The 11,739-nt window shown below is 43.2% G+C and overlaps 1 protein-coding gene across 1 annotated transcript; it reads right to left on the bottom strand.

Annotated features, from left to right (window-relative positions):
* Positions 1-1,764: 1,764 nt before the first annotated feature.
* LOC103977832 (uncharacterized) lies at positions 1,765-9,472 on the bottom strand. The gene is made up of 4 exons (XM_009393466.3): positions 8,872-9,472; positions 6,663-7,031; positions 2,044-6,559; positions 1,765-1,948 (listed from the first exon to the last, which is right to left on the bottom strand). Exons 1-3 carry the CDS (start codon positions 9,049-9,051, stop codon positions 2,087-2,089), a joined length of 5,022 nt encoding a protein of 1,673 aa, XP_009391741.2. The 5' UTR covers positions 9,052-9,472; the 3' UTR covers positions 1,765-1,948; positions 2,044-2,086.
* Between the last annotated feature and the right edge of the window lie 2,267 nt (positions 9,473-11,739).

Below are 11,739 nucleotides of genomic sequence, written 5' to 3'. Positions count from 1 at the left end.
AGCAAAACCAAACATCCACAGCGTTTTAGGTTCGGTTTCTCCTTTCGTCATGGTGATGGCACGATCGAAGCAACAGGATAAAAATGGCGAGACGGAGGCAATCAATGTGATGAAGGGAACAACAATAAGACCTCACGAAGAAGAGAAAGATGATGATGAGGTTGAAGAAAATGAGGAAAAAATAATGGGACCTCGTGATGGGTCCGTCAAAGAAAGTCACGATGGAATGAAAACGATAAAACTACATGATAAGATTTCACAAAGGAAAACTTAAGCAACAGAGTCAAAAGACTAAATGTGACTAGGCAAGCAAATAACATTGTCCATACGGAGGAAGAGATAGATAGATGACAGTCAAAGATATTTTTGATAGATGCAATGTCGGAATCCAAAGCCCCGTTTCCATGCCGCTGATGGCACCATTGTCGTCACCGCTGCCCCACCCGTGCATCCAACGTGTTGGAGAAGGCAGAAGGCAACGGTAGCCTCGAGACGCGTGCAGGTCGTCCAACACCCCCATGTGACGGTGGCGCGGCAAGTAAGATCTGGATCTCGCACAAACGTCAGGTCATGTGGCTGATGCCGAGAAGCCGACATACGTCTGCATGTGAGCCCATCACCCCCTCAAGAAACAAATCCACCATCAGCCTTGGTTGGATCGGCCCCATCGTCGCGTCACCGGCTTCCACCACATGTGATGGGAAAGAAGGTCGTGTTGCGTGGTGGGCCAATCTCTCTCTATCTCTCCCTTTCTTTTGTCTTTATGGCTGGAGGATGTCAGAAGGCGAAGGACATGAAGGGGACAGTAGGGAATAAATGAAGAACTGAAGCAGGCACGAGTATCGCATCACGGGCATCATCATGTCCTTCGTCTTTGTCATGCCTTCGTCGACACATTTTTGTGCGCACCAAGTGTCTGCCCCGGGGGCCCGGCGATGGGACTCGCCTTTCGACGGTGACTCAGATGATGCCCGTGGCCGTGGGGGTGTAGTGCTTTCTGTCCGTGGTTGATGATTTCTATGCTCATCCTTTCAGATTTCGCTGCCACTTTCTTTGCCTTCCACGTGCTCGACGAAAAGACGGACAGTGTCGATGCAGTCTGTCTCATATTCAATGTAGCTCCCGACAGTTGATGGCCAAAAGACAAGGAATTAAGATTACAGCAATTGCATCAGATAAACCTGAGTGTTTTGATTGCTGAGAGAGAGAGAGAGAGAGAGAGAGGGGTAAGACTCAACACAAACAGGGGTGCCGCATGAACAAACATGCAGCTCACATAAATGATCCAACAGTTACCAGAACAGACACCATCAACCTTCTCATGCACCAACTAAATGAAACAAGAAGCTTAACGAGTACTAAAGATTATGGAAGTCACTGACCCATGCACTTAAATGCTCGAAAGGGAGAAAGAATGACTAATGCAACTCAGGCAGTTGCTGGCTGCCAATTGATCCACTAAGTTTCGAGTGACAAAACTTGACAACAGAATTATACGATAGCATTAATTCAATAAAGTGATACTGAAGTGCTCAGATGGCATACTATTCAACTCATACAGCAGAAACTGTCAACTCCATGAAGCAGCAAAGGCAGGCAGCATAGTAAGCTGCAGTAGCCACCAATCATGAACATATAAACATCCTTTGAAAGAAGAAAGCACCTGATTGCAGTGGCTCCAATGGATAAAAGACTCACAAAAGTAATGTCGTCGTCCTGCAAAGGGTTTCCCCAGAAAACACGCTCGAACATGCTAAAGCAACGTAAGACAAAGTGCTGAACTCATGAAAATTTGTTTCAACGAGTGTCAACATTTACAGGAAATACAGCAAGTTTCAGAATCCTCTGAAAGATTTCCACATATTCCTCAAGAAACATCAGGACACATGCGGCTTTAAGTGCATAACTTAGTGCAAACCAATACAAGGAATTCCACATATGTGTGTGCCTGCAAAACAAGGATAAATCATTTATTATAGTCTAGAATAGACCACTCATGAACACAAATCACACCATATACAACAAGAACATAAGACAGCTTACTGTATTTGGATACTGCTACTGATTTGCTGCTTCTAAAATCTCTTCACTGCCATGAGATTTGCTTGTAAGCAGATCTATCTGCATCCCAACCTCCCTCAGGTTCCTTCCTCTTCAGACCCCCTCCTGCCACCGCATACATTCTTACCTGTTCCTCCATGAAAGCCTGGGAGTTTGAAACTAGTTGTCTCGATGGCAAGGGCAATCTGTCATCCTTTCCTTCTGCATTTCCTGGACCTGCATTAAGATCAAGTGCTGATGTAATCCATTTCCTGCTGTTGTCGGATCCACCACTGGCACTACCCTCAGGAGGGCCTATCGCATAAGGCCTCGGATAATTGGATAAAATGCCACCAGCAGGTCCAACAAGTGGCGAAGGAATGGCAGGGAAACCTGAACCAGCTCCAGACGAAGAATCGACAAAGGTTGCCGATCCACCTGAAAACGAAGTTGATGCAAGCGGAAAATTGGACCCGAATGTGAACCCAGCATAAGGAAATGCCGTAGCAGGAGCAAATGCCATGGCTGGAGATGATGAAAGCCCAGGGCCCCGGTAAACATCTCCCCCATAGGGACCACTAGCTGTAACTGGCCCCAAAATTCTTTGGCCTCCCGCAGCTGCAACAATTGGGTAAGGGTGCTCTCCTCTGTTGGTCAAGAAGGATGGTATAGCAACAGCAGGATAAGAACCACCAGGAGGAAACCACGATGATACACTTCCCAATTCAGGAGGATTCATTCTGACACCAGCAACTGCGGGTAAGAATGGCACACTACCAGTGCTTTTTGTATTTTGGTTCCTCGTTACAGGTTCAGCACAAACTTCATCGAGGCCCGGTCCATTATTTAGATCAAAGTCCCTTAACATATTGGCCTCCCTATTAGGAAATTCTGTTGATGCTTGTCCTACGGCAAAAAGTGGAACCTCCATCCTATGGGAGGTGCTCACTAAGAACTGGCCACTTTCCATACCTTCATCGACCCTATTTAGATCAAGATCAAGTCCCCCAGAAATTCGTCCAGGTGCATCAAGATTGCCCACTGTCCCCAGCTCAGAGCCCATGGACTTAGCAGAGCTCTGAGTGGCCATGTCTTCAAGAGCTCTCTCATCAGGTTCATTCAGATCAATATCGAGAGGAGGACGACACTGCTTTCCTGCAGAATCAGATGGTAGCAACACTCCAGAAGTATTGAGTGGCACCTCCAGAACTTTACGTGGTTCTGCTGGCCGGAAAGCACTAGTGGCGGCCGAGCCTTTCCATCCAGGCTCATCCTTGCTCTTTAATAAGTTTTCAGGTGGAACAAAAGGTCCTTTCGCTGGTGCAGCTACTGTAATTGGAGCAGGCAACCCGGTCAACATGGAATTTGAGAACAGAGACAGGCTGGGCAAATGACCTATAGAGGAACACACGGTTGAAATAGAGACAGAAGTCTCAACTTGGGTTCCATCATCTCCGGTGATGCCTTCATTCAAATCAAAGTCAAGCTTACTAGCAACATCTGGCACAGCTTTAACAGCCAATGAAGAGGCCTCCAGGGATGATGCAAGATCCTCCTTCACATCAGCAAAAGCCACCGAGAACCTAGAACCAGCAGGTTTTGATTGGTTGTCCATCTCTTGGGCTGTACAACTTGAGGGTGGTTCTTGACTGGCTGATCCCACAGTTAAACTTTCAAGAGACTCCTTTATTTTCAAATCTTCAGCTGCACAAGCAGTACTGCAGGAGGTGGTTGCTAGTCTAACTGATTCATCAAGTTTAGACAGGTTGAGGCTGTCACATTCATGTATATCATTCGACTCAAAGTGATTGACCCCCAGGTTATCAGGCTTGCAAGTCTTTGACCCATCAGCATTTTCTGGATATGCAACATCAGGAACACCAGATGAAATAGCATCATTATCACTTCTCTCCACAATCACAGGCATCTGAGGTTGTTGCTGGCAAGATTGGGGTGCAACCTCAGGCACTACTTTTGCTGTAAGGCCTGATTGACATTCCTCAATGACCAGTTTTTCTATCTTGATACCTGAAGCAGCGATGTCATGATCACATCCATCTTTGTTAGCAACCTCAAAGGTACATATACTGTCATCTCCAATCTTCTGACGAGCACATTCCCTAGGTTTGCTTTCATCTGCCATTGAGCTTCTTTCTTTAAGCTTGCAATCAGTAGAATTGTCCAAACCTGTTATATGCTTTTCCTCGAGTGGAGGGACTCCATCATTATCCCACTTCCCCGATCCAGCTGACTTGGACACCAAAAAATTTCCATCTCTTTCTTCCTCGAGTTTCGGCTTAGGTATGGGACAAGAGTCTTTAGTTTTGTGAGAACTCAAACCAGAAGCAGATTGTTCAGCCTCCTCACCTGTCAATTTATTATCCTGCAAGGAGACATCATTTCCACTATTTCCCAAAAAGTTGGTCCCATCCTGACATGGAACATCCCCAGTTGAAATAGAATTGACACTCTTCCCTTTCTTAATGGAGTCGGCATCTGCGGCTTCATCTAATTCAATATGACTCTGGGCCAAATCATCAGCACTTGATAACCTTGACTTGGCCTCTGTAGATGGGTCTTCGGACCCAGGTGATGCCCCAGCTGAGCCAGTGGGAGAAATTAAGTCAGACTTGGAGATTTCTCCAGTTGCCACACTAGCAAGCAGATTCATCCCAACATCATCTTCAACAGCTGAAGGATCACTAGCTTCAGAGTATTTGACGCAACTTTCAATCAAGGCAATTATAGAACTTAAAGAACTTCTTGTCCTGGTTTCAGTCGAGGAAACACCCTTTTCATTTCCAGAAGATGAACATGCAGCTCCTGGAGCCTCAGTATCCTTTCCAGTTTCCCCAACACTCCTGATGTGTTCTTCATCAGCTGCTGGTGATCTAACACCTCCAGCTCCAACTGGCAATTCTTTTACATCATTGCTCAGCCATGACTCTGTATTAGCATCCATGACAATGTTAGATTGATAAGCATCAACTCTTGGCTTCACTCTACGATCACCATGCTCATGTTTGTCCGAGAACCCAGGAGAGGATGCTCTGCTACCGGAAATTGATGGATCATCAAATGAACCTCCACTTGCACTTCGTGCAGGGCTTCGAGCAGGGTTAGGAAGCCGGACGATAAGCCTGTGGTTATTTCCATGATCTACAGCAGGCATATCAATTGGTTTTTCACATGTCAGTCCTGATTGTGATGATTTTTCCAATGTTGCAACCCGGTTGAGAGAACCAGATTTACTTGGATGAGTTTCCTTCTGAACTCCAGAAATACTAGTTACAGTAACCCCGTTGCTAGATCTTCGATGACGGGATGAAGCACCAGCGCCCTTAGTAGCATTAATTGACCCAGCACTTGAACTCCTCGTGTCTTCCTTCCATGAGGAACCCACTGTTTTTGCATGATCACTAGAACAAGATTGGCTATTGTTCTGAGAATGACTGGAACTACTGCTCTTCTCCTCTTTGACTGCTGTTGGTGTCATCTCTGTACCCCCACTGTGATGAGCTGCTTTGCAAAGTGAATCCTTTGAGCCAGTTGCAATAGATGTTGCTTTCGAAGACCCTTGTGTTGCTGAAGGTGACTTCACAATAGGATCTGAATGTCCAGGCTTACTAGACTTACATGTAGTATGAGTTACAGGGCTCTTAGAAACCACATCAGTTGGTCCAGATCGTCTGTTTCCAACATGAGAAACATCAGAAGAACCTGACTTAACTTGCCAAACAGGTTGGCCTAATCCAACAGATTTGGCATCATTGATCTTTGTTATTTCAGCATTAACTCGTTTCTTCCAGGTGTCAATAAGACTCCTAGCCTTCTTCTGGATTTCAGGATTTTTATGGCTCCGCAAGTGATTCACAGATTTACCAATATTACAAGCCTGCAGAGCATTAAGGTTGACAGGCAATTTAGCCAGTGCACGAAGAAGAGCCAAGAGAAGCTCCTCAACAGCTTTATCACTTTCTTTATGACTAGTACCATCACCAGCCTTAGACTTGTGCACCTGCTGGAGCCAATCATTCAAGACGGGCACACCCTTAAGCTGCACAAACCTGCCAAGGCAATCATAACGATCAGTGGCTGCAATCACATTTGCAACCAATATCCGACCAGAAACATCTATTTTATTCTCGGGTCTATCATGCTGCAATAAGCTCACCAATTTCTCAACCCCTTCGGTGCTTATAAGTCCACCTTTTTCTGTTATTTTGACTAATTCTGCCTTCATCATGTTATCAGATTTACATGAATCACCATCATCTGGTTTAGAAGACCGCTCTCTCTTGATATGCTCTGTGCCCTGATCACTCCTGTCTCGCTTCTTCAACTTCGATTGAAACGGGAGAGAAGGGCCAGTATTATGATCACTCTCTGAACTAGATTTTAACTGTTGTGTGCTTGATGGACCATTAAGTGGTTTAGGTGAACGTCCACCGGACTGAACTGCTGCGTGCATTTCTAATTGAGTTCTGTCCAAAAGCTGATCTACTTCCTCTTGTCGTTCCTGAGAAGAAAAAAGTGAACAATAAGGCACCTAATCTAAAATAACACCAGAGGAAAAAAAGTTCTGATCCTTAGTAGAGATATTAAAAGCATGCAAAACTCACATTGATATAGTCTTGATCAGTCAACCACCACAAGCACTTGTTAGTAATGTCATATACTCGTCTGCATATAAATGATGATACCCCTGCTGGAAGCTCGACACCCTTACGTAAAAACACTACTTTACAAGGATGAAGCAATGAAGCTGCAGTTATCACGTCCTTGTGGAAGGAGTAAAAAACTTCGTTTGGAGCAGCTTCAAGCAATACACCTTTGGCAAGCTTAATGTCAGCAGGTCGGTAAAGCCAATTAACACATAACCGAAGGTGATCCTCCTTGCCTTCTGTAAACCAGCGAATTATTCCAATGAAAGGAGGTGCATTGCCGGCCTGGAAAAGAGCACAATCACCGACTCGAATTTTACGCCCATCCTGCAAAATATAGAATATTAACAGGCTGTTGCGAAGAAAAAAGAGAACCATATTAACATGGGTTCCACAGCACGAAAGCATAGACTAATAGTGCAACAAAACTACAAAAGAACTACCCCAAACAAAAGAATGGATAGTGTCTGCCACATTTTGCAACGAAAGAGTACACTCACAGTAAAACAGAACTCAAAAGAACTACCCCAAACAAAAGTATAGACAGTGTCTGATGCATTTTTGCAACTGCCATGACTATGACAACAACAAGAATGACGTTTTCATTCACCTTCTCAAAAGCATCTAACAATATGGTAAAACATTATAGTTGTGTGCAACCTTCAGCTATTAACAAAATTTGATATTAACTTAATGTGAATCATAGAGCATTTCTTGCAAAAAAATATAGACATGTTGAAGTGTGATATATCGAAGACAGGTTAACGCATACTTCTTTAGAAGCCACATTTCAAACATGACCGAACATACATACAAAACTGTGAACAAAGCAAATATGCCTTTTCATGCCGCAAAGGTCAAACTCTACTAACTCTTAACACAGTCCCATTCCAAAGCAGCAAAGGTTACAACTACTTTTATAAAAAAAAACACTGACCAAAAAAACAGAGATGCATGACCATAAATCTTGAGATTCTGAACAAAGAAAAACTGACAGCAGCAGAACTAAAAGTACAGCAAGAATTGCCACGGATGCTAAGAAAGAAAATGTTAGCAGACAAATATCAGATGCAGGACTAAAGGATTATATTGATAAGCAGGATTAATAATATTTTTTAATTACAATCTATAGATTTAGAGAAGGAACTCCGGACAAATATAACTCCTGTATATTTCACTGAATCAGGATAAGCTAAAATTACAACAGACCTCCAGTGTTTCACATGAATCTAGTATTATAACAGTCCCATAAAAACAATTATAGAAAACCAATTGAGCCCAATCAAAAACTGGATCTCTAATTGATAGACCAGAAAGAGTTATAAGACCTTAAATTTGAGCCATGAGCTTTGTCCATCAGTGGAGACACCTTCATAACTGAAATAGCATAGGATCCATAGGAAACCAATTTCCACATGATTGAAACAATGAAAGAAATGTGGTCAAGGACCAATCTGTTTCATGTAACTCAAAAAATAGCTAAAAATATTCTATCCTCCTGGTATCCACATAAGGCTCGACTATCTCGACAGGAAATTTTGGTTAATAAGTATCAAAACAATAACCGCAAACACCAAGAACTATCTATATCACCAGGAAGGAATCATCGGGCTTAACAAAACCATATTTCAAAACCATTTCCAACACGAAAATACCAGATGTTCACCTCAAAGTTATGTATCAAGTTCCAAAAGAAGCCACCTACATAACATGCTTATTACGATCCACCATCTGTGTCTGAGAGTTCATCCTTGACCAGGAATAGGATCCTTCAGGTCGACAGCAACAAACACTAAAAACTTCCTTCAAAAAATAATGCCCGCTTAAATTATAACTCTCTAGGAAGAAATACGTTAAATCTATCAAAAGCCCCATCTTGTCTATTTCACAAGGAAAAGGCCAAAAAAAAGCAGAGGAGCACAAATTAATTAAAAGAATAACGTCCAAGGCTGCAAATCTAAACAACGTAATGAATAATCAAGAAAAACGAGTAAAGTATCAACAAAGCCACCATAAGAACTATAAAATTGGCAAAAATCTAACGAAAATTACCGTAAGTCCAAAAAAAAAAAAAAGAATTAAACAACTAAATTATTTTGACCAATGGGAGTCAAAATTTCCCCCTATTTCACGCACAAAGACGGATGAAACACACGAAAGGAGACACCTTTAGGAACGAATCGCAAGAGGACCGAGAGGAATCCGACTCCGAGGAGGGGTTCTCCGGAAAAGCTAGAGAAGGTGGAGGAGCTGATGACGACGATGACGCTGATGCTGCTGTACCGGGCGCAGGTACCGGCCACATGTGCCGCCGCCGTTTCCTCTCCTCACCCTCCCGCCCATGCATAGCCTTTCATCGTCCCCTCTCCGATCCCTCCGCCGACGCCACCAACCATCAATTCCTCTCCACTCTACCCGTCTATAATTCCACCGAATCAAACCCTAGAACAAGTAACATGCCACCGCCACACCCGTCTTCAGATCCACCGTCTGCAAGCCCCTCCACGGCGGTTTCCCGCAACAAACGAACGCGCGAAGAAAGACCCTAACTACGCCGGATCGAGCTCGACGCTGAAGGAGAGATCGGGAGGTGGACCGATCAATCTGGTAGGAAGACAACGTGACGCAGGGACTGGTGGATCGAGGGTATTTGTGGAGCGATTTGGGTCGCGGGTTTCGCGATCTGATGAAAGAGAAAGAAAGGAAGAAGTGGATGCGATCCGTGGGGGATCGAGAGAAGGGGATGAAGAAAAAGAGGGGGCGTGAGGGAGACGAGGGGAACGCGGCGCAGTTAACTTGGATGGCGGAGAGGGCGGCGCTAACGTGCGCCAGCGGTCGGATGCGGTCGTTTGACTTGTGGTCGGCGCTAACGTGCGCGTCCAACCATCATGTCACGGTGCGATGCGCACGAGACTTACCCCCCCCCCCGCTTTCCTCGGTACCCTGTGGTGCCATCGGGTCGGATCCAAATAGGATCCGTATCCAATGGACCTAATTCGCGTAAGGAACAGCAATGATGCAATTAAATCTTTCACATGCTGTAAGTGAATTAGTGATTTTAATTGTCATGCGTCACAATTACAATTAACACCTACTCATACAGACATTAACATAAGTGCAGATATAATGTTAAATCTATTTATTATAAGATAATAATACCTTTTAATCAGTAAGTCAATTAGATTTGGATGGAGGTTTCAACTTTAATTGATAATTCCCGGAATAATAGCATTTGTAATTGATGATGATTCATGATGATCAAATCTTCCAGAAAATTCATCAGCCGGGGTCCCAAATTTGCAGACCCAATCCTCGGGTTCGTGTCAGCCCGGAAAGGTTTGCTGGGTGATTCGGTCTGCTAAGCCGATGCCCATTGTAGATACTGATCTATCCTGTCTCGAATTTTGATCGCTACAAAAGGAATAATACGTCGAATGGCTTATATGGGATGATATCAGATGAAGGTTTACCAAGATGAAAATAAATGCGATGATATCAGATAAAGCATGACTTGAAAGTGATATCATTTGTATAATTATTTAATATTTTAGACATAAAATATTAGTTTTATGAGCATAATATAATATCATTTGTTGTTATTATTTTGGTCATTGTGTGTACGACAAGATCAAGTGAAATAAATGTAAGCATGGATAACTATTGAGTTGGTTTTAAAAAAATTAATTAAAATTATTATTGTAGTTTGAGTCATAGTCATTAGATGGATCATCAGATCCCAGTTTTCTGGATGTGACACATAATCTAAAAAGTGCTGTTATTTTTCTGCTACATTTGGTTTGTTTATTTGTTCATCTGAGTACAAAAATATAGATGTAAGGCCAAGTTAGATCCCTACAACCCAACCTCCATTGCTGTAAATATCGGTTCTTATTTTCCCTCTGAATATATTCTTTCAGCTGCTCATGTTCTTCCTTTTTGTCACAGCAATCTGTAGTTACTTGGAATTCCTGACAGAATCTTGTTCTTCTTCCTGGATTATATCTTAGGAGAGACTTGGTTGTTTGTTTCAGTGTCATCTTCCTTCAATCATCATCAAGAAAGAAGGTTCATGGTGCTTCATGCAAGGCAATAAGCACTGTGCTACTGGTTCCAGCATCAGTGGTGGTGGCAATGGAGACATCATCCTTATCAGACAAGGGAAGAGCTAAGAATCAAAGGCAACTCGCATGGCTTCTGCTCCTCGAGCTTCAGAGGGCCCTTTCCTCCCTTTCCCGGTCCTTGTTTGCATTTGGGAAGCTCCTTGCCACAGCACAACGGCGCATCTTCTTCAGGAGCCCCGAGAAGCCGCAAAAGACCGGAAGGCTACTGATAATTCTCAGAGCTTTCCTCATTGTTTCCGCCATGGCATTGCTGTCGGAAGCCTATGCGCATAAGAACGAGATGCATCTAATTCCGCCTTGGGAGGGCCCGAAGCTGGAACAGCGGGCCTGTTTGTTCGCGCTCGCACTCAGAGCACAATACATCGCTCCGTCGGTCATCTACCTCTAGATTCTGTGTCGTCCTGTTCTTGATCCAATCCATCGATCTAATCGGGTCTCTGTTTCGACTGTTGGGCTAATTACACATCATCCTTTTTAGTTAGACTTTCTAAACATTTTGATTCATATATTTTAAAAAAATTATATTAAAATTGATACATAAAAATAATAGATAAAAAAAATAATTATAACGTTTTAATTGATAGTAACGGACGACGTTAAGATAATGAACAATAGTATCGTTGGAGATCATAAGTGATCGTTATAGATGAAAAGAGTTATGATAAGATATGAGAGTCGCTTTACATTTGCATCGACATTGATGCAGATGTCAAGCGACCTTTTCATCGCTTTGCATCTGCGTCAGTATCGACGTAGTTATCGAGTAGTCCTTTCATCACTCGACACTTGCGTCGACACTAACACAAATACAAAACAATAAAAGGACTACTCATTGTATCGATGTCGATGTTGTTGACGAGCCGAGCTACTCTCCCTCTTAAAAAAAATTATACAAATATAAATCATAAAAAAAG

The sequence above is a fragment of the Musa acuminata genome, chromosome BXJ1-3 (assembly GCF_036884655.1).
Source record: "Musa acuminata AAA Group cultivar baxijiao chromosome BXJ1-3, Cavendish_Baxijiao_AAA, whole genome shotgun sequence".
In the NCBI taxonomy this organism is placed as follows: Eukaryota; Viridiplantae; Streptophyta; class Magnoliopsida; order Zingiberales; family Musaceae; genus Musa; species Musa acuminata.
Note: the sequence above shows the minus strand (reverse complement) of the source record. Positions and strands in the feature narration are given on the sequence as shown.